Below are 22266 nucleotides of genomic sequence, written 5' to 3' on the forward strand. Positions count from 1 at the left end.
GGGGCGGGGGGGGGGGGGGCCTTTACGGAGTACTGGGACCTTTACAGGGGGGGGGGGGGGGGGGGGGGCTTTACGGAGTACTGGGACCTAACAGGGGGGGGGGGGGGGGCTTTACGGAGTACTGGGACCTTTACAGGGGGGGGGGGGGGGGGGGGCCTTTACGGAGTACTGGGACCTTTACAGAAGCATTTACATGCGGGGGGTCACAGGGGGAGGGGGGGTCTCAGGGTGGTGCACAGGACCTGGATGCCCGCCCTGGGGGGTCTCCTCTGGGGCGAGGGGACCCTACAGGACGTGGTCCGGGCCCGTAGTGGAGCGACAGCGTTCAGCTCCGTCTTCATTTCTTAATTACAAGGGGGGGGGAGGAACACCACGATACACCAGGACCTAGGAACACCTCTAGGTCTGTTCAGACGACCACAGATAAGAAAGGGGGTCAAAGGGGTCAGGGGAGTGTGCTTAGAGGGACGCTTTGGGGGATTGTCAGAGGGGAGAGCAGAGAGGCACGTAGGGGGGGGGGGGTCCGACGGAGAGGACTAGCTGGGCAGGGGTCTTGGGGACGGGGGTCTGGGAGACACAGGTCGGGGGGACAGGAGCTTGGGTCTGCCGTCCTCTTTCCCCTTCACCGCGGCCACGTAGGAGAAGAGGCAGAGCACCGAGTAACAGATCTGGTGGGCCTGAGGCGCGGCAGAGAGACGGAGAGAGGAGTCGTTTAGGAGCTCAGCACGCATGACGTCCTTCAGGGGGACCCGAGGGCTGCTGGGTCCCTGGGCATCACAACATTCTACAACTCGCCTTTACACATTTAGAACACGTGATCAATAAATAACATAGGGGGAACATTAGCTGTAAAGACAACACTGTTGATACACATATTTCTATATGTTCACTTTCACTGTCTATGTCAGAGCTGTTTATAGTCCACTCTCAATCCCTGGGGTTGATTTTGTAACCGCACCTTAGCGTCCTCAACCCCAGAATAAATAAATAACAATCCTGCATACCTTCAAAATGGCGTCTCCGTCATGCAATTCAAATGGATTTAAAGGAAATGAGAGGGCAGGTATTCCCCGAGCCCTTAACTGGGGGGGGGGGGGGGGGGGGTAGCATCACATGCCCGGCCGGGGGCAGATGAGAGAGCACTCACCATGGGCGTCTTGTACTTGTGGATCACCACTTCTTTAGTTTCAGGAACTGTGCGAGGCCGGTGCGAGAGACAAAACAGAGAATTCAAAGGCAGCAGGAACTGGAATGAAGAAGATCTACACTAGAGTCAGAGCTGAGGGGGGGGGGGGGGGGGGGGGGGCAGAATGATAATGGGCGAGAGGTAGCTGTGGGCCACGAGAGTCCTCCACAATACCTGGGGTGCGGAAGGTAACACTGTGTGTGTGTGTGTTTGTGCATGTTTGCATGTGTGTGTGCGTGAGTGTGTGTGTGTCTGTGTGAGCTTCTGTGTCAGCTATGCCTACACAAAATCTTGAACCGCCAACGGATTCAGATCTCTTGGGACTGTGTAGAGTTCCTCTTTAACAGAAGCGTCCCGGAGGCGTCCGGCTGTGTTTATATTTAGACGTGTGTTGTGCAACCTCTGTGGCGTTTGATGAAGGACATTCATGGCCCAGGGAAAGGATAAGAGTGGAACACAAACGTCTCAGTAGAGAAACAAACAGAATCCTCTAAGATGAGCTACGTCACGGAGACCAGAGAGACAGAGGAGAGACGGAGGAACGACAGCCCAGACCAACGGACCGCCGCCGTCCGTCGTCCACCGGACAGATTGACTTTTCATTAGTAACCGTGAACCGTGAACCCAGGAGAGCCATGGAGTCAACACATCACACTCGCTGCCTCAATGAAGAAAGAGAAGAAGAAGGAAGCAGACCGCTGTGAGCAGACAGGCAGACCGCTAGCAGACAGACAGACCAACAGCAGACAGACCGCTGCTAGCAGACATACCTCTACTAGCAGACAGGCTGCTGCTAGTAGACAGGCTGTTAGCAGACAGGCCTCTGATAGCAGATAGGCCGCTGCTAGCAGACAGAGCGCTGCTAGCAGCGCTCTGTCTGCTAGCAGAGAGGCTGCTACTAGCAGACAGACTCCTGCTAGCAGACTGACTGCGGTTGGCAGACAGAGCGCTGAGAACACGAGGGGTGAGGCGGTGAGACAGTAAGACAGGTGTCTGAGGCTCTGAGAGGGAGGGGGAGGGTCGATGGAGGCGTACTTCACACAGAGGAAAGTCAAGAGGAAGGTCAAAATAAGGAGAAAGGTGACGACACTTTACCTGCTGGAGAATGAAGGTTTTCATAGTGGCAAAGATGAGGGCAACATTACAAAAGCAGCACATGGACACAGCAGTAACTCCGCCCCGTCCTGAGGCTAGGCTAACCTCGCTAACTGTTCTTATACCATCACAGCTTCACCTCCAGAGGAGCCAGACCCAACAAGCCCACGCTCAATGAGCACCTGGAGGCTGAACTGGTTTATGCTGCTGAAGGCTTGTCTTGAATCCATTACGGCTTTCGCTGCACCAGTTTTACTTGGAGAGAAGCCTTTTAAATCCCTATCGGACTTGCTTAACAGAAGTGCTTTAACTGTCTGACTAAGTTGAAGGGAAAACCTGAGCAGAGAATCAAATGTTATCCTTCAGATGTCGTGGTTGAGATCAGAGCTGCACTATGAAGCCTCGTTGGTCTCCATAGGAGACCAACGATCAGAGCAGCGTGTCCAGAGATAGCTCGTTAACACCTAGCGGACCCCTGCAGGGGTCAGCAGAAGCCACAGAGGTCAACTCCATTAAACGGCTCCTACGGCCAGGAAATCAATAAATGGACCAAAACGTCCTAAAGACTAAACAAAAAACCCAAACCCAACAGACCCTCCCCATCCCTCCCCGATAGGAAGGGCTTTCTGCTGCCTCAGCCCCTAAAGGACTGAAGGGTTCAGAGCCAAAGACCCTAAAGGACTGAAGGGTTCAGACCCTAAAGGACTGAAGGGTTCAGACCCTAAAGGACTGAAGGGTTCAGACCCTAAAGGACTGAAGGGTTCAGAGCCAAAGACCCTAAAGGACTGTAGGGTTCAGACCCTAAAGACTGAAGGGTTCAGACCCTAAAGGACTGAAGGGTTCAGACCCTAAAGGACTGAAGGGTTCAGACCCTAAAGGACTGAAGGGTTCAGACCCCTAAAGGACTGTAGGGTTCAGACCCTAAAGGACTGAAGGGTTCAGACCCCTAAAGGACTGAAGGGTTCAGACCCCTAAAGGACTGAAGGGTTCAGACCCTAAAGGACTGAAGGGTTCAGACCCCTAAAGGACTGAAGGGTTCAGACCCCTAAAGGACTGAAGGGTTCAGACCCCTAAAGGACTGTAGGGTTCAGACCCTAAAGGACTGAAGGGTTCAGACCCCTAAAGGACTGAAGGGTTCAGACCCTAAAGGACTGAAGGGTTCAGACCCTAAAGGACTGAAGGGTTCAGACCCCTAAAGGACTGAAGGGGTTCGCCTCAGAGTTACTGCTGCGCCCGGTACAGGCTTAGAATCAATAGATGGGTAATTACCAAATTCCTCCAGGACAAAGACTCCCTTCACTGTATTGCACTTTTTAATGTGACTCAGCTCTATGAAAACCTAAAACACAGACAGAAAACAAAAACAAAAACAGGACAACAGTGTTAAACTCAACGACACCGGCTACAAATGATAACAATCCATGTTGAATCAAAATAACAGTTCTCTGAAGTGTGTTTTTTATCAGGTGGGAAGGTAGAAAGAAAAGGACTTCACATGGGAGGCAAGCCACAGGAAGCTAATGACATAAGGGGGGGGGGGGGGGGATACTACAGGAAGCTTCCATGGTGGGCGGGACATGGGTCACATTAAGTCACTGAAGAGGCGTCAACAGAACAGAATGTAGTATCAATAGTCTACGAGTTGTTTGAGGTTGGAGCATTTTTCTCAGATTTGAATTGTTACTAAATGTTTATTTCTGATACACAATGGCCCATTTAACGCACACATGGAATCTCCAGTTAAAAAAGACAGACACAAAATCAAGATTTGCCAAACAACTACAACAGCTAAAACAGATAAAGATAAATAAAAAAATAAATAATTATAGAACAACAAGAGGGTTTAAATCAGGGAAACCCAACATAAAGGTGAGAGCCAATGAGAGCAGAGGCCGTGTACCTTCCGCTCCTTGCAGGGGGAGAGAGCATGGGAGAGAAATGGGTTGGATTATTATCGGACAGAAGAGCAAAGACACGCCCTCCTGGGGGGGGGGGGCGGGGGGGTGTGGGGGGGCTAGAATAGCCAACCACAGTCCCCGGGGCCTCTTAATATTTAGCAGAAACAATCGACCAATCGTATAAAAATCGGAACAGAGATGAACCAACATAACTTCCAGGGGCCTAGAGGTTTGAGTCTCAGTGCCGAGGTCACCTTTGATTGGGTCTAAACCCGCCGACTGCCCTCCATGCCTCCTCCTCCAGCAGCAGCGAGGGCTGGACCCAACGACCCTCCGCTCAACACCGCGCCCCCCCTCTACTCTGAGACCTTCCCCGGCTCCACTCGCCGCCCCTCAGACCCCAACGGTACACCCAGGCTGTTCCATCCTCAGTGGGTTCTGAATAACGTCGGCCTTCCGTGAAGGGACGATAAGAGGGGAGGAAGACTAACAGCAACACCTGCGACCGCTACCCCTCACGGAGCAGAGGCGAGGTTAGCGTCACATGACACCGCCGGTCTCTGACCGCTACCCCTCACGGAGCAGAGGCGAGGTTACCGTTCACATAACACCGCCGGTCTCTGACCGCTACCCCTCACGGAGCAGAGGCGAGGTTATCGTTCACATAACACCGCCGGTCTCTGACCGCTACCCCTCACGGAGCAGAGGCGAGGTTAGCGTCACATAGCACCGCCGGTCTCTGACCGCTACCCCTCACGGAGCAGAGGCGAGGTTAGCGTCACATGACACCGCCGGTCTCTGACCGCTACCCCTCACGGAGCAGAGGCGAGGTTAGCGTCACATAACACCGCCGGTCTCTGACCGCTACCCCTCACGGAGCAGAGGCGAGGTTATCGTCACATGACACCGCCGGTCTCTGACCGCTACCCCTCACGGAGCAGAGGCGAGGTTAGCGTCACATGACACCGCCGGTCTCTGACCGCTACCCCTCACGGAGCAGAGGCGAGGTTAGCGTCACATAGCACCGCCGGTCTCTGACCGCTACCCCTCACGGAGCAGAGGCGAGGTTAGCGTCACATGACACCGCCGGTCTCTGACCGCTACCCCTCACGGAGCAGAGGCGAGGTTATCGTCACATAGCACCGCCGGTCTCTGACCGCTACCCCTCACGGAGCAGAGGCGAGGTTATCGTCACATAACACCGCCGGTCTCTGACCGCTACCCCTCACGGAGCAGAGGCGAGGTTATCGTCACATAACACCGCCGGTCTCTGACCGCTAGCTTCTACTAGGCTGTTAGCACAGTGTGGCTTATCATATACACAACACCGCTCACTACAACGCTCAAACTCACCAGCACTAAGTTGGCGTTAGTCGTAACCATGGGGATTAACCCCCCCCTTCCTTCTAAGAACCTCAGCCATAACATAGATTAATTTTAGATGAAACAGGATTCCTCCCCCTTAACTGAACAGATGGAGCCCAGAGGAGACATCTTTCAGACTTTAAAGGTGAAGGGAATGCATGGAGGGCTTTTAACACATCAGTGTGAATTGTTCTGGAAATAAACTCTTCTGAATATTTGTGCTAATGCAAATTGCTTGAAAAATGCTATTTGTAGCAATACTTCAAATACCTATGACATGATGGGGATGAGCTGCTGCTATTGGCTACTGATCAGCGTGGGGATGCTTAGTGGTTAATGCACAACGGCTTCCAGCGAACAAGACACTGTTCTTCCAGAGCTGCCTGTCCTAAACCTCCAAACCTTGAACCAGAGCCCTGGCGTGGATTACAGTGAGCAGGGTATTGAACTTGGTTTCTCCTCGTCTGGATTGACGTGAGGATGGAACACATTATTAAGTTCAAGGGTCCAAACGCAAAATAAATAAATGGAAGTTGCTATAAAAGCCAATTATTAATGAAAAGTCTTGAGGTAATCTGTTTGACCGACACACACAGAACACACAGCATATCCTTTCCTCAGACACACACACACACACGGTAACATGGACAACACGCCAAAGGAAAACGGATGGGGAAAAATGGCATTCACATAAAAAAACACAAACAAATGAAGAGATGCGCTCAGACAGGAACACACAGCCAGTTAAACACACAGACAAACAAAGCAACAAGTCCGACTCAAACGGTTCCTCCAAACCCCCGACACCTTCAGAAAACCAGGAGCTGATGAATCAATCCCTACAATGTGCACGTGGAAATCCCTCAGTTAACGTGTAAAGTGTGCACGTGGGCATCATTCAATCATTCTAAAGTGTGCACGTGGACATCGCTCATTACGTTTTATAGTGTGCATGTGGAAATCATTCAATTAATCTAAAGTGTGCACGTGAAGATTCAATAATCTGTAAAGTGCACAGCGTTCAATTAATCTGTAAAGAGTGCACGTGGACATGACTCATCACCTGTAAAGAGTGCACGTTGACATGAGTGTGCACGTGGACCTTGGAGGAGGACAACACAGGATGGGGGGGACAAGCAGAACAAGCGAGGTGATAAGGGAGGTGGGGGCCCCTAGGGGGTACCAGGAGGACGACCTCCTCATGCCTGGGGGGCCGTACCCTGCTCCCCGGGGGGGCGCTCACCTGGCTGTGCATGAACTTGAGGTTGATGCCCTCCAGGGTGACCTGCAGCAGCCCCCCCTCCCCCGTCTTCATGTCCTGGACGGGGAACTCTCCGCCCAGCTCGGGCCCTGGGGACACAGGGGCCACAGGGGTCAAGCTCCTTGTTGTGGATGAAGGGCCACATGAAGAAGGGTTGGACGTGGCCCTCAGGAGTCTACAGGTAGTGTCTGGCAGTGGGCCAAGCCCCCCCACCTGGTTTGATGCTCTGCTGCCGGGCGGCCGCCTTCTCCATGCTGTCCTTCACACAGTAGTACAGCTCCCGACACTGGGGACAGAGGGCACACATCAGGGGTCACAGAGGTCATGCCTGACCCACAGAGGTCACACGCCTCTGACAGAGGTCACACGCCTCTGATAGAGGTCAGTAAAACAGGAGGCCGGCCTGGAGGTCGAGGGTCAGGGAGGGCTGGTGGCCACCGCCGTACCTTCTTTGTGTAGAACTTGTTGAGCTGGGTCTCCTGGCCGTTGCGCCGCCAGAGGCAGAGCACCTTGGTCTTGGGGCAGTAGGTCATGTTGATGAGCTTCTCGTACCACCAGCGCTCGTACACCGTGCCGATGTTACTGCGCAGCACGATGCAGTCGTCACACACCTGGGGAGGCACACCGTTCAGGAGGAACGACAGAGGACACCGAACCCAATAACAGGAACTCTGTTTTAACAGGGGACGTTACGCTGCCCAGCTTGGTTTGAGATGTTCTCTGGAGATGCTAAAGTTGGGCTCCAGCGATTAGCTCTATGTGCTCTGCAGCAGAGCAAAGGCCTCAAGTTAAGGCCGGTCCCTGGGTTCATCATTTCATAGACTAAAAATGACGACCACGTGTGAGTCAGGATTAATACCTCCATGAAGAAGATGTCCCCTGTGGTGTCCGTCCCAGCATGCACCACAAACGTCTGCTTCTTGATGTGGCGACTGCCGCTCGGCCTTATGGGTATCTCACGGCCGTTCTGGAAACACAACCAATCAGAAACCTCCTCATAATCAGTCTAAAGGGTCAAGGTTAGCTGATCCGCAGAGTCGGTGGTTACATTTAAAGATATTATAGTTGGTTCCACATTAAATATTCTAGTTGGTTCCAGTCAGCAGTGTGCAGAAGGTAAGACAAAGGGCTCGACGGTGACCATCTGGTAATAATATCTATATAATTATATATATATGTATTTAGAAGGTTACCATGTCGGCCAGTTTGTCCAGCAGCTCGTTGATGACCTGGCTGTGGCTCAGCCCGATGTGAGACTTGCCCATCAGACGACGCACCTTCTTACGGATGTCGTTCTTGCTCACCTGGACAGAGGACAGGGGAGGCTGAGTCACATGACCTGCTGAGCCCCGGGCCCAACACCTGGGCTCCTCAGACGCTGAGGACCCCCTTACCTTCAGCATCAGCATGTAGGCCACCATGTTGTGCAGCAGAGTGGCCAGCAGCCGGTCCTCGTCCTCCTCCAGACGCTTGCGGTCGTGGTCTCCCAGCGAGAGGTACCTGGGGCGAGAGACTACAGGTTACCCTACCTGAGGTACCTGGGGCGAGAGACTACAGGTGACCCTACCTGAGGTACCTGGAGAGAGACTACAGGTAACCCTACCTGAGGTACCTGGAGAGAGAGACTACAGGTTACCCTACCTGAGGTACCTGGAGAGAGACTACAGGTTACCCTACCTGAGGTACCTGGAGAGAGAGACTACAGGTTACCCTACTTGAGGTACCTGGAGAGAGAGACTACAGGTTACCCTACCTGAGGTACCTGGAGAGAGAGACTACAGGTTACCCTACCTGAGGTACCTGGAGAGAGACTACAGGTTGCCCTACCTGAGGTACCTGGAGAGAGACTACAGGTTACCCTACCTGAGGTACCTGGAGAGAGAGACTACAGGTTACCCTACTTGAGGTACCTGGAGATAGAGATAGAGTTATGCGCTCCATAGAGTCGCCTCAGTCAGCTTTGGGGGAGAACTTTAGCTAGATGCTATCTGGTCACCAAACTACCCATAGAGCAACTAGAGTCCATATTAACATAGCATCCTACATTTTAAACCGTTATACATTTAAGGCGAGAGAATGTCATATATATAGTTTCTTTAAATATGTTGAGTTCAGTGCTGTTCTGTGTTTGATGCGCTGAGGCCGAGGCAGTAGAGGGTCAGAGAGGCTTGGAGAGGTCAAACCGCTCTCCAGACCCCAGGGTGAGGCCTCCGCGCCCCAGGTGAGGCCTCCGCGCCCCAGGTGAGGCCGCCGCGCCCCAGGTGAGGCCTCCGCGCCCCAGGTGAGGCGCTCACCTCTCGATCATCTCCTGCGGGCCCTGGTCCATCCCCATGCCCTCGCGCTCCAGCATCACCGCGTCCAGGTAGGCGTCCTCCCAGAACTGCACCTGGTCCCACAGCGTGGAGCGCTCCTTACCTGGGGAGACGCACACACACGCACACACACACACACGCACACACACACACACTTAAGGCTTAAGACATAGACGTACTGAAGAACACTAAGTACCAAATGCGATCAGATTATTAATGACAGCCAACTTCCACCCAGGAACTCGTGTCATGGAACACTGTCTTTATCTTATATTTCCCTGTGTTGATCCATAATGTATGGACGTATTGATAACAGGATGTCCATGTTGATCCATAATGTATTGATAACAGGATGTCCATGTTGTCCATAATGTATGGACGTATTGATAACAGGATGTCCATGTTGTCCATAATGTATTGAAAACAGGATGTCCATGTTGATCCATAATGTATGGACGTATTGAAAACAGGATGTCCATGTTGATCCATAATGTATGGACGTATTGATAACAGGATGGCCCATGTTTTCCATAATGTATGGACGTATTGATAACAGGATGTCCATGTTGATCCATAATGTATTGATAACAGGACGGTCCATGTTGTCCATAATGTATGGACGTATTGATAACAGGATGTCCATGTTGATCCATAATGTATAAACGTATTGATAACAGGATGTCCATGTTGATCCTTAATGTATAAACGTATTGATAACAGGATGTCCATGTTGATCCATAATGTATGGACGTATTGATAACAGGATGTCCATGTTGATCAATAATGTATAAACGTATTGATAACAGGATGTCCATGTTGATCCTTAATGTATAAACGTATTGATAACAGGATGTCCATGTTGTCCATAATGTATGGACGTATTGATAACAGGATGTCCATGTTGATCCATAATGTATTGATAACAGGATGTCCATGTTGATCCTTAATGTATAAACGTATTGATAACAGGATGTCCATATTGATCCATAATGTATTGATAACAGGATGTCCATGTTGATCCTCAATGTATAAACGTATTGATAACAGGATGTCCATGTTGATCCATAATGTATAAACGTATTGATAACAGGATGTCCATGTTGATCAATAATGTATTGATAACAGGATGTCCATGTTGATCCTTAATGTATAAACGTATTGATAACAGGATGTCCATGTTGATCCATAATGTATTGATAACAGGATGTCCATGTTGATCCTTAATGTATAAACGTATTGATAACAGGATGTCCATGTTGATCCATAATGTATAAACGTATTGATAACAGGATGTCCATGTTGATCCTTAATGTATAAACGTATTGATAACAGGATGTCCATGTTGATCCATAATGTATAAACGTATTGATAACAGGATGTCCATGTTGATCCTTAATGTATAAACGTATTGATAACAGGATGTCCATGTTGATCCATAATGTATTGATAACAGGACGGTCCGTGTTGTCCATAATGTATTGATAACAGGATGTCCATGTTGATCCATAATGTATTGATAACAGGATGTCCATGTTGATCCATAATGTATTGATAACAGGATGTCCATGTTGATCCATAATGTATTGATAACAGGATGTCCATGTTGTCCATAATGTATTGATAACAGGATGTCCATGTTGATCCTTAATGTATGGACACATTAGCGATGTAATGTCCATTCCACGGCCCACTGGGGCTACTTACCATGAGCATAGCTCTAAGAATCTTTGTGTGTGTGTTAGTGTGTTTCTGGGGGGGGGGGGGTTAATAGAGATGTGCCAGGGGGCAGGTGGTGTTAGGGCAGCTGGAGTCACATCCTCCCACAGACACAGACACAGTAGAGTAGGGAGGAGAGGTGGAGAGGGAGCAGACAGACACCTCCACCTGGAGGGGGAGCCCTACTTAGAGAGAAGGTCTCCATGGCAGCGTCCTCCAGCTGGTCCCACACCGAGCTCTTGTCCCGCCCTGCGGGGGGCGCCGTCCAGCAGAAGCAGCGGGGGGAGAAGAGGGGTGAGGCGACAGGTAGAGAGACAGGTCAGAGGTCAGGCCAAGAGGTTAGTGGGTTAATGCCAGGCAGCACAGGGAGCAGGAGCAGAGAGATCCACAGCAGGGACACAAACCAAGCGCTCCTCAGAGGAGGAGGAGCAGGAGCACAAACCCAGCGCTCCTCAGAGGAGGAGCAGGAGCACAAACCCAGCGCTCCTCAGAGGAGGAGCAGGAGCACAAACCCAGCGCTCCTCAGAGGAGGTGGAGCAGGGACACAAACCCAGCGCTCCTCAGAGGAGGAGCAGGAGCACAAACCCAGCGCTCCTCAGAGGAGGTGGAGCAGGGACACAAACCCAGCGCTCCTCAGAGGAGGAGCAGGAGCACAAACCCAGCGCTCCTCAGAGGAGGTGGAGCAGGGACACAAACCCAGCGCTCCTCAGAGGAGGTGGAGCAGGGACACAAACCCAGCGCTCCTCAGAGGAGGTGGAGCAGGGACACAAACCCAGCGCTCCTCAGAGGAGGTGGAGCAGGAGCAGAAACTCTTATTTTATTTACAATTAAGAAAATAATCATGAGGATCTGAAGCATGAGCCCCGCCCCTACAGACAGAGCAGAGGACGGGGCGTACCAAGTAGCCCTTCACAGAGGTAGATCTAACAGACGGGGCGTACCAAGTAGCCCTTCACAGAGGTAGATCTAACAGACGGGGTGTACCAAGTAGCCCTTCACAGAGGTAGATCTAACAGACGGGGCGTACCAAGTAGCCCTTCACAGAGGTAGATCTAACAGACGGGGCGTACCAAGTAGCCCTTCACAGAGGTAGATCTAACAGACGGAGCGTACCAAGTAGCCCTTCACAGAGGTAGATCCTCATGCTGACGTCCTCCAGGGGGGCGGCGGGGGGGGGGGCCCGGCTCACCGGCCGCACCGGCTCCTTGGCCGACGCCACCTTCAGCTTGTGGGTCTTCCCCTGGAAGAGACATCCATCATCATCATCATCAACATCATCATCATCATCCTCGTCATCATCGTCATCATCGTCATAATCATCAATATCATCATCATCATCCTCGTCATCATCATCATCCTCGTCATCATCATCATCGTCATCATCATCATCGTCATCATCATCATCGTCATCAACATCATCCCCATCGTCATCACTGCTGTGCAAGAGAGGAGTGTTTTCAGAGAGCATTGAGGCGTTTGTTTCTGATTGGATATGAACAGGTTATCAAATTTGACTCGCGTCCCGTTGGCCTGTGACCCAGATCAGCAGGGTCTCTGACACACGCTGACCTCCATCACACGTGGAAATCATTCGACTTCCCAGCGTGAATGTATTCACAGCTAACCTGCACAATGGATCGCTGTGAGGCACAGCCCTTAGGACCGGGAATTAATTGATCTGACTGTTGGGTGTGATCTGACTGTTGGGTGTGATCTGACTGTTGGGTGTGATCTGACTGTTGGGTGTGATCTGACTGTTGGGTGTGATCTGACTGTTGGGTGTGATCTGACTGTTGGGTGTGATCTGACTGCTCGGTGTGATCTGACTGCTCGGTGTGATCTGACTGCTCGGTGTGATCTGACTGTTGGGTGTGATCTGACTGTTGGGTGTGATCTGACTGTTCGCTGTGATCTGACTGTTGGGTGTGATCTGACTGTTGGGTGTGATCTGACTGCTCGGTGTGCTCTGACTGCTCGGTGTGATCCGACTGTTGGGTGTGATCTGACTGCTCGGTGTGATCTGACTGTTGGGTGTGATCTGACTGTTGGGTGTGATCTGACTGTTGGGTGTGATCTGACTGTTGGGTGTGATCTGACTGCTCGGTGTGATCTGACTGTTGGGTGTGATCTGACTGTTGGGTGTGATCTGACTGCTCGTGTGCTCTGACTGCTCGGTGTGATCTGACTGTTGGGTGTGATCTGACTGTTGGGTGTGATCTGACTGCTCGGTGTGCTCTGACTGTTGGGTGTGATCTGACTGCTCGGTGTGCTCTGACTGCTCGGTGTGCTCTGACTGCTCGGTGTGCTCTGACTGCTCGATGTGCTCTGACTGCTCGGTGTGCTCTGACTGCTCGGTGTGCTCTGACTGCTCGGTGTGATCGGGGCGAGGAGCAGCGACTCACGAACACGGCGCTGGTGGCCGGGTTGGTCTCGATCTCGCTGTCGGACAGCGTCCCCCGGGAGGTGGCGAGGTGCAGCGAGGCGCGGCCCCCCGGCCCGTCGCCCGCCGTGCTGCTCAGGTCGCTGTCCGCGCCCATCGTCTCCCCCGAGCTGTTGCTGATCTACAGAGAGCCACAGAGAGGGGTGCATTCTGGGTAATGAGTGATTAGAAGAACACTACATCATCCAAAAAACAATTAATAGAAAAAATAAAAACTAAAATGTTCAGACTTGAAATCCCTTTAATTAATGTGCTTTAATAAATTATTATTATGATGCGCAAAACAGCCCGCTTTGAGTTTAATTAAAAACCAGACAATCCCAAATAAATGGAGCTCCATGTTCTTCTGGGGCCGACCCTCAGGGAACGACCAGCACAGAAGTAGGGATTAGTCATTAGTTTGAGTCATTTGTAAATGTCCATTTAGTTGTGTTTTCTTTGAAACCCATTTGAGTTAGTGCTGCAACATTAGGGCCCAGGGTCACCAGAGCGTAGAAATACACCAGAGACTAAATATTTAAATGGATGTTTTAACTTGTGAATGATGATGAGCTATTTTATTTTCTAGATTCTATTTTATAATACAATCTTGTTTGATTCACATTACTTCATTTGGCAGATATCACCATAAACCATTCATTTATGAATGGTTTATGGTGGGTGAGTGAGTGAGTGAGTGAGTGAGTGAGTGAGTGAGTGAGTGAGTGAGTGAGTGAGTGAGTGAGTGAGTGAGTGAGTGAGTGAGTGAGTGAGTGAGTGAGTGAGTGAGTGAGTGAGTGAGTGAGTGAGTGAGTGGGTGAGTGGGTGGGTGAGTGGGTGGGTGAGTGAGTGAGTGAGTGAGTGAGTGAGTGAGTGAGTGAGTGAGTGAGTGGGTGGGTGAGTGGGTGGGTGAGTGGGTGAGTGAGTGAGTGAGTGAGTGAGTGAGTGAGTGAGTGAGTGAGTGAGTGAGTGAGTGGGTGAGTGAGTGAGTGAGCGAGTGAGCGAGTGAGCGGGTGGGTGAGTGAGTGAGTGGTGAGTGGGTGAGGCGTTACCACGGTGCTGGCCTCAGAGTCCTGGCTGGTGCTCCTGGTCAGGGCCGGGGGCTCGGTGCCCTTCACAGACTCCGTGTCGCTCTTCTGCCCAGAGGAACAGGAGGGGGTTAGTACCAGCCAAACACGACCACATCCTAACGTTACGGGATAGGAGGTTCATTTAACTCTGACACTCTGCATAGACACCATAGGCATGAAGTATAGATAGCATCAACAAAGGTCTGGATCTCCTGAAGCCCAGAGACTGAGGATTAATCAATAAATGGATGATTCATCAATAATGGAACCCAAGACATTTCTGCAGTGAGTCCTGGGAGGAGGACGAAGAGGAGAAAGAGGAGGAGGAGGAGGAGGAGGAGGAGAAACAAGAGGAGGAGGAGGAGGAGGAGGAGAAAGAGGAGAAAGAGGAGGAGAAACAAGAGGAGGAGGAGGAGGAGGAGGAGGAGGAGGAGGAGGAGGAGGAGAAGAAATAAGAGGAGGAGGAGGAGGAGGAGGAGGAGAAAGAGGAAGAGGAGGAGGAGGAGAAAGAGGAGGAGGAGGAGGAGGAGGAGGAGGAAGAAGAGGAGAAAGAGGAGGAGAAAGAGGAGGAGGAGGAGGAGGAGGAGGAGGAAGAGGAGGAGGAGGAGGAGAAAGAGGAGGAGGAGGAGAAAGAGGAGGAGGAGGAGGAGGAGGAGGAGGAGGAGGAGGAGAAAGAGGAGGAGGAGGAGGAGGAGAAAGAGGAGGGGGAGGAGGAGGAGGAGGAGGAGGAGGAGGAGGAGGAGGAGGAGGTGGTCACCTGAGAGCCGGAGGTCACACTGAGCCCGCTGTCGGCGCTGATCTGGGATTTCTTCTCCTCGGTGTCGGTGGTCTCGGGGCGCGGCTGCTTCCCGTCCGACCCTGCAGGAGGACAGAGCCGTGACTGGGGGCCGTATCGCTGCTGCTGCTCCACCACGGCCCCACGGCCCCCCGGCCCCCCGGCGCCCCCCCCACGGGCCCAACACCCTTACCTTCTGCAGGGGGCGGCAGGCCCCGCACCGTAGCGGCGCCGAGGGCAGCACATTAATCATGATGTGATGAGGACCCTGCTGAGGGCATTAACACTAACGCAGCTCATCTTAAAACACTCTGAAGTCCTGCTCAGACTCAACGAGTCGTAGCCACAAGTCATACACAAACGTTATAACAGATATTAAGCAGTAAATGCAAAACAAACGGGAGGCAGAAATTACTGATTAAAACCAAACTGCAAGATACGAGTGGCCCATGGCCCAGGGTGCACAGAAGAGACAGACACAGGCAGTTAGCATGCACACCCAACAAGACAGTACAATCATCACTGAACCCCTGACTGTTCATAACACAGCATTAATGATGGCTGTTAAAGTTTCTAAGGTTGGTCGTCAGGGAAATAATGAAGTCCAGGACTACCGTACGATGCACTGGGCTAAAGCCACGACAATCAGCAATCACAGAGGAAACATTTACCTGAGAGCTTACACTGCGGGAGACATAAGAGCACAAAGGTTCAGACACAGCAGCGCTATCATCCTATGGAGAGCACCCAAGGGTGCTCCTGTCTGGCGGCTCACCTCCCCGCTGGAGACCCCTAACGAGGCCCGCCCCCTAACGAGTCCCGCCCCCTAACGAGGCCCTCACCCCTAACGAGTCCCGTCCCCTAACGAGGCACGCCCCCTAACGAGGCCCTCACCCCTAACGAGTCCCGCCCCCTAACAAGGCTCTCACCCCCTAACGAGGCCCGCCCCCTAACGAGGCCCTCACCCCTAACGAGTCCCTTCCCCTAACGAGGCCCGCCCCCTAACGAGGCTCCTCCTTTTCTAACTGTTACTCAATGGTTTATGCAGCAGAGATATTCCCTGACACTATAGGACCGGATGGGTTAGTTTGAGGATTTATTCCACATTCCAGAGGAAGACTGGTTTGTTGTTTGTGATGAGGAATCCCTTTCGTAAATGACCGAGCTCCATTACATCTTCAATAGAAATACACTTGAAAAAATAACAGTCACCCCTCGCTTAAGCAGATGTTTGTTTGATATACTTGATATGAGATATACTGATGGAAACCTCTATGATAAATATTAGTTCTTATATTATGAGTTATGAGTTGATTTTACACCTTCATTTACCTGGACTAGCTGTTGTCAGAAAAGGAAGATTTTTCCTCATATTATATAGAATCTATTTTCTGTAAACCTCGATCAGTGTCTTGTGTAGAAAACGAGGTCATGTTTCAGAGCTGAATGGGGCGGGGGGGGGGGGGGAACCAACAACCCTTATATCTTTAGTTTGTGGTACTTTGTCCTCTGTTGTGTGCGAGTCTCTTACTCTGTGGTTTTTCCAAAGCACTTTGCTTATCCCGGTGCCTGCTCCACAATTCTACCCAAGATGCATTGCAAGCAAGGAGAGAAAGACAGAGAGAGTCAGAGAGGCTGGGAGAGAAGGCATGTATGGGAGATGAGCGTTAAAAGAAGACAAAACAAAATTAGTCATCGTCAAAAACAAATATGTTATTAACCAAATGAGGAGGGTTTGTAATGTCTGCCTGCAGCCCACCAATCGGCGAGGACCTGAGGACCGGACCACTGTGATGGTACGACCCGTCTTCAACGGGGGCTACAGGGCGACATCACAACCCATCAGGGACCCCCTGGACCGCGGCCCCGGAGAACCAGGAGACCCTCAGGACCTCCGGCTCCCCAGGGCCGGGGTGCGAGGGGGGGTGACGGGGATGTAAAGGAGCGTGGGATGACGGTGGGAAGCCTTTCAGCCGTGGAATGAGGCAGTCGCAGAAGCAGGGATGCAAGGAGTCTCAAGGCACTGGGGGACCGAAGGGGCTTCTTCTAGAAGGTAGGGGGGGGTTGGGGGGGTGGTGAGGGTGGTCTCACTGAACCCGTCCCCTGTAAACAGACCCAGAACCCACTGCGGCCAAAGGTGTCCCAGGACTAGTTGGTTTTGACCAGTCCGGTAGGATTCACTGGAGGACACAAGCGGTGGCCTGTGGCTCTCTACTGGGACTGTCTACTGGGGAGCGGGTTGGCCCACCCTCCATGCCAGAGCGATGGGGGAGGTGTCCAACCGGCACCTCGCAACCAGATGAAACCTGCAGTCAGGCGTTCTAGACGAGCGCCGATCCATCGATGCGCGGCTCCAGGCTACCTCTGCCCAGTACTGCAGATTTAGAGATCAGGACAGAACAACACAAGGCTGCATGCTCCAGGCTGCACGCAGGCAAACCACCAGGTCAGAGGTCAGGGGTCGGACAGCAGGGTCAGGGGTCAGACAGGGACAAGAGGGGGGCTCAGACTTCAGGGGAAACCGAAGCACACACAAGGCTGGTCGTCAGGGCGATATTCCACACACCTCCACACTCCAGCCAGGCACCCAGTGGGTGACCCTCGGGCACCCAGTGGGTGACCCCCACCTCTAGACCTGTAGTCCAGACCCAGAATGTTACATTTCATCTATTTCCTTTTTTCAATCCAATTGTTTGTCGAAGGTGAAGCCGGGGTGTGGCTAGTGAGTGGAATACGAGACGCCCCAGGGGGTCCACTGGGGGGGGGGGGACTCAGGAGGGGGTGAGCATACCCTGGGGGGGTCAGGGAAGGGGGGACTCGCGGCGCACATGCAGATGCGGGGGGAGGAGTGTGTGTCTGGAGTACACACCGATGGAGGCGATAAAGTTCTCCTCGTTCAAACTGCGCGTGTCGAAGCTGCGGAGCCCCTTGCCCTGCGCGGCGTGGTGGGGGGGCGGCAGCTGCAGCCGCGGCACGGCGAGCGGGCCCTGGGGGGCCCGGGGGGCCGGCGCCGGCCCCGGGGGGCTCTCCGTGCTGCCCGGGCTGCCGTCCGTCGGGCTTCGCTTACGCTTCTCAGGGTCTGACCGAGGGAGGGGGCGCAGGGACCGGATTGATCAGGTTAGAGAGAGAGACAGACCGGTCTGATCAGGTTAGAGAGAGAGACAGACCGGTTTGATCAGGTTAGAGAGAGACAGACCGGTTTGATCAGGTTAGAGAGAGACAGACCGGTTTGATCAGGTTAGAGAGAGACAGACCGGTCTGATCAGGTTAGAGAGAGAGACAGACCGGTTTGATCAGGTTAGAGAGAGACAGACCGGTTTGATCAGGCTAGAGAGAGAGACAGACCGGTTTGATCAGGTTAGAGAGAGACAGACCGGTTTGATCAGGTTAGAGAGAGACAGACCGGTTTGATCAGGTTAGAGAGAGACAGACCGGTCTGATCAGGTTAGAGAGAGACAGACCGGTTTGATCCTGTTAGAGAGAGACAGACCGGTTTGATCCGGTTAGAGAGAGACAGACCGGTTTCATCAGGTTAGGGAGAGACAGACCGGTTTCATCAGGTTAGGGAGACAGACAGAGAGAGGCGGGTTAATACTGAACATCCAGAGGTCAGTGAAAGGGGTTTTGCAGTCGTCTGCTTGGTTATTTTGGATAAGATCCACCTTTCATTCCCATTTTCCCTTTTTCTAAACGGCCAAGAATACACCGGGCGATAGTTGCTGTGTGGCGGTACCTTTGGTCTGGTAGTGCGTGTGGGGTTAGAAGAGGAGAGTACGGGGCTGTGTGGCGGTACCTTTGGTCTGGTAGTGGGGTTAGTAGAGGAGAATACGGTGCTGTGTGGCGGTACCTTTGGTCTGGTAGTGCGTGGAGAAGAGGAGAGTACGGTGCTGTGTGGCGGTACCTTTGGTCTGGTAGTGGGGTTAGTAGAGGAGAGTACGGTGCTGTGTGGCGGTACCTTTGGTCTGGTAGTGGGGTTAGAAGAGGAGAGTACGGTGCTGTGTGGCGGTACCTTTGGTCTGGTAGTGGGGTTAGAAGAGGAGAGTACGGTGCTGTGTGGCGGTACCTTTGGTCTGGTAGTGCGTGGGGGTTAGTAGAGGAGAGTACGGTGCTGTGTGGCGGTACCTTTGGTCTGGTAGTGCGTGGGGGTTAGTAGAGGAGAGTACGGTGCTGTGTGGCGGTACCTTTGGTCTGGTAGTGCGTGGGGGTTAGTAGAGGAGAGTACGGTGCTGTGTGGCGGTACCTTTGGTCTGGTAGTGCGTGGGGGTTAGTAGAGGAGAGTACGGTGCTGTGTGGCGGTACCTTTGGTCTGGTAGTGGGGTTAGTAGAGGAGAGTACGGTGCTGTGTGGCGGTACCTTTGGTCTGGTAGTGGGGTTAGTAGAGGAGAGTACGGTGCTGTGTGGCGGTACCTTTGGTCTGGTAGTGGGGTTAGTAGAGGAGAGTACGGTGCTGTGTGGCGGTACCTTTGGTCTGGTAGTGCGTGGGGGTTAGTAGAGGAGAGTACGGTGCTGTGTGGCGGTACCTTTGGTCTGGTAGTGCGTGGGGGTTAGTAGAGGAGAGTACGGTGCTGTGTGGCGGTACCTTTGGTCTGGTAGTGCGTGGGGGTTAGTAGAGGAGAGTACGGTGCTGTGTGGCGGTACCTTTGGTCTGGTAGTGCGTGGGGGTTAGTAGAGGAGAGTACGGTGCTGTGTGGCGGTACCTTTGGTCTGGTAGTGCGTGCGTGCGATCTCCAGCAGGCTGAAGACACTGGCCATGCCGCCCAGGCCCGCGTTGGTGTACGAGTGCTCCAGGCTCGACACCGTGCACTTCAAGATGTCCAGCATTCCCTTATACACCTTCCTGGTCACCTCCTGGACACACACACACACACCACTCAGCAACACACATTTACAGTTACATTGAGGGCGTTTAGCGGACGCCATTATCCAAAGCGACTTACAATGTGTCCATTTTTCAATAGGAGAAACAATATATATGTCTGTCTGCACAGTAAGGATGTTCATAGAACCAAGTATCAAGCACTAACCATCACTAGGTTAACCCATTCTCCGTACACAACAGAGACAGCTAGGAGAAGACCCTGAACAACGCTACGAGACATTTTGAAAGGCATGCAAACACACTAAGGAGAAGTGTTGTTTGTCCTCTCACCACGTCTCTGATGACCTCCTGTCGGGCGTCCTCCTCTGATTGGACGGCGCGGTTCAGCTTGCTCAGCACGAAAACGCGCAGCTGCTCGTTCTCCAGCAGGCGGCGCACCTTCTTCATGTTGAGCCAGCCCACGCCCTGCCCCTCCAGCACCGAGCCCACCACCTCCTTCAGGAACTGCTGGTTCTCACTGCGGGAGGAAGGCCTTCAGCTGGGAGGAGTCACTACACCACCCCTCTGGGCCTGAAGAGCTACACCTTCAGCTGGGAGGAGTCACTACACCACCACCCCTCTGGGTCTGAAGAGCTACACCTTCAGCTGGGCGGAGACACCACACCACCCCTCTGGGCCTGAAGAGCTACACCTTCAGCTGGGAGGAGACACCACACCACCCCTCTGGGCCTGAAGAGCTACACCTTCAGCTGGGAGGAGACACTACACCACCCCTCTGGGCCTGAAGAGCTACACCTTCAGCTGGGAGGAGTCACTACACCACCACCCCTCTGGGTCTGAAGAGCTACACCTTCAGCTGGGAGGAGTCACTACACCACCCCTCTGGGCCTGAAGAGCTACACCTTCAGCTGGGAGGAGACACTACACCACCCATCTTCAGCTGGGAGACTACACTTTTGCATTTCAAGAATACTTTTCTCGTCTGTAGAATAAGGTTTGCCATTGTTTGTTTACCTTAGTGCAAACAGTTAACAGTGAAGGAATATATCCTGCATTGAGAAGCGCTTCGATCACATGTCACACAGCCATAGCCAGCGACGCTCTGAGCAGGCCTCACCTGGTGTTGCTGATGCGGCCTTGGGGCGACGGCGACTCCCTCTTCACCGTGGGGCTGTGCTTGATCACCGATGACTTCTGGTCCACCAGCGCACGCGGGGCCCGGGCTCCTGAGAAGGGCCAGAGGAGTGAGCTCTCTGGGGCCCGGGGGGGCCCACAGGGGGGCCACAGCGTCACAGAGGACCACGCACTAGGCTAGCCTCTCCGCAGAGGGGCTAGCCTCGGCGCAGAGGGGCTAGCCTCTCAGAGGGGCTAGCCACGCCGCAGAGGGGCTAGCCTCGCCGCAGAGGGGCTAGCCTCTCCGCAGAGGGGCTAGCTTCTCCGCAGAGGGGCTAGCCTCTCAGCAGAGGGGCTAGCCTCGCCGCAGAGGGGCTAGCCTCGGCGCAGAAGGGCTAGCCTCTCAGAAGGGCTAGCCTCTCAGAGGGGCTAGCCTCTCCGCAGAGGGGCTAGCCTCTCCGCAGAGGGGCTAGCCTCTCCGCAGAGGGGCTAGCCTCGCCGCAGAGGGGCTAGCCTCGCCGCAGAGGGGCTAGCCTCTCAGAGGGGCTAGCCTCGCCGCAAAGGGGCTAGCCTCTCAGGGGGGCTAGCCTCTCAGAGGGGCTAGCCTCGCCGCAAAGGGGCTAGCCTCTCAGAGGGGCTAGCCTCGCCGCAAAGGGGCTAGCCTCTCCGCAGAGGGGCTAGCCTCGCCGCAGAGGGGCTAGCCTCGGCGCAGAGGGGCTAGCCTCGCCGCAGAGGGGCTAGCCTCGCCGCAGAGGGGCTAGCTCGCCAGGCCGCGCGGAGCCCCAGGAGAGGCCTTTGAACTAGCGCTAACACCATGACGGAAGGAGGAAGAGGACCCTCTCACTGTGAGAGGGACACACACACGCACACGCACACACGGGGTACTCTACTGGGGCGGGGTCACAAGCTAACCGCTAACCACTGCTACGGCCTAGTGGTAAAAACAACCGGGGTGAAGAAAGAGTCAGTAACACACACACAAGCACAGCTGGTGGTGACAACACACAATGGCATCGCACAACAACAAGGACAGCCTGCACAACAACCACAACAACCACAGCAACAACATGCAGAACTAAGAGAGAAGGTGACAGGAGGATGGAGCCCGATGTAAGGACACTGAGTGGCTCCATGAGGCAGGGAGTGGTACGATGTAAGGACACTGAGTGGCTCCATGAGGCAGGGAGTGGTACGATGTAAGGACACTGAGTGGCTCCATGAGGCAGTACGATGTAAG

At 53.2% G+C, this 22266-nt stretch overlaps 1 protein-coding gene across 5 annotated transcripts in view; it reads right to left on the reverse strand.

Annotated features, from left to right (window-relative positions):
* Positions 1-210: 210 nt before the first annotated feature.
* The window catches only part of madd (MAP-kinase activating death domain), a 51193-nt gene continuing 29137 nt past the window's right edge, over positions 211-22266 (reverse strand). Inside the window, exons 17-37 of one of the 5 annotated variants that reach the window (XM_056607333.1) lie at positions 21034-21142; positions 20247-20433; positions 19795-19945; positions 17967-18176; positions 16629-16679; positions 15080-15180; positions 14305-14388; positions 13236-13394; positions 11947-12073; positions 11020-11082; positions 9100-9220; positions 8200-8305; positions 7999-8109; positions 7665-7772; positions 7252-7416; positions 7019-7091; positions 6788-6894; positions 4182-4190; positions 3551-3620; positions 1148-1194; positions 211-677 (exon numbers count right to left, since the gene is read on the reverse strand). In XM_056607333.1, the coding sequence (XP_056463308.1) occupies positions 537-677; positions 1148-1194; positions 3551-3620; positions 4182-4190; positions 6788-6894; positions 7019-7091; positions 7252-7416; positions 7665-7772; positions 7999-8109; positions 8200-8305; positions 9100-9220; positions 11020-11082; positions 11947-12073; positions 13236-13394; positions 14305-14388; positions 15080-15180; positions 16629-16679; positions 17967-18176; positions 19795-19945; positions 20247-20433; positions 21034-21142 (2300 nt within the window). In that variant the 3' untranslated portion in view covers positions 211-536. The remainder of the gene's footprint in view (positions 678-1147; positions 1195-3550; positions 3621-4181; positions 4191-6787; positions 6895-7018; positions 7092-7251; positions 7417-7664; positions 7773-7998; positions 8110-8199; positions 8306-9099; positions 9221-11019; positions 11083-11946; positions 12074-13235; positions 13395-14304; positions 14389-15079; positions 15181-16628; positions 16680-17966; positions 18177-19794; positions 19946-20246; positions 20434-21033; positions 21143-22266) is intronic. The other 4 variants (XM_056607331.1, XM_056607328.1, XM_056607329.1 and 1 more) reach the window with 4 other exon arrangements.

The sequence above is a fragment of the Gadus chalcogrammus genome, chromosome 14, assembly GCF_026213295.1.
Source record: "Gadus chalcogrammus isolate NIFS_2021 chromosome 14, NIFS_Gcha_1.0, whole genome shotgun sequence".
Lineage (NCBI taxonomy): Eukaryota > Metazoa > Chordata > Actinopteri > Gadiformes > Gadidae > Gadus > Gadus chalcogrammus.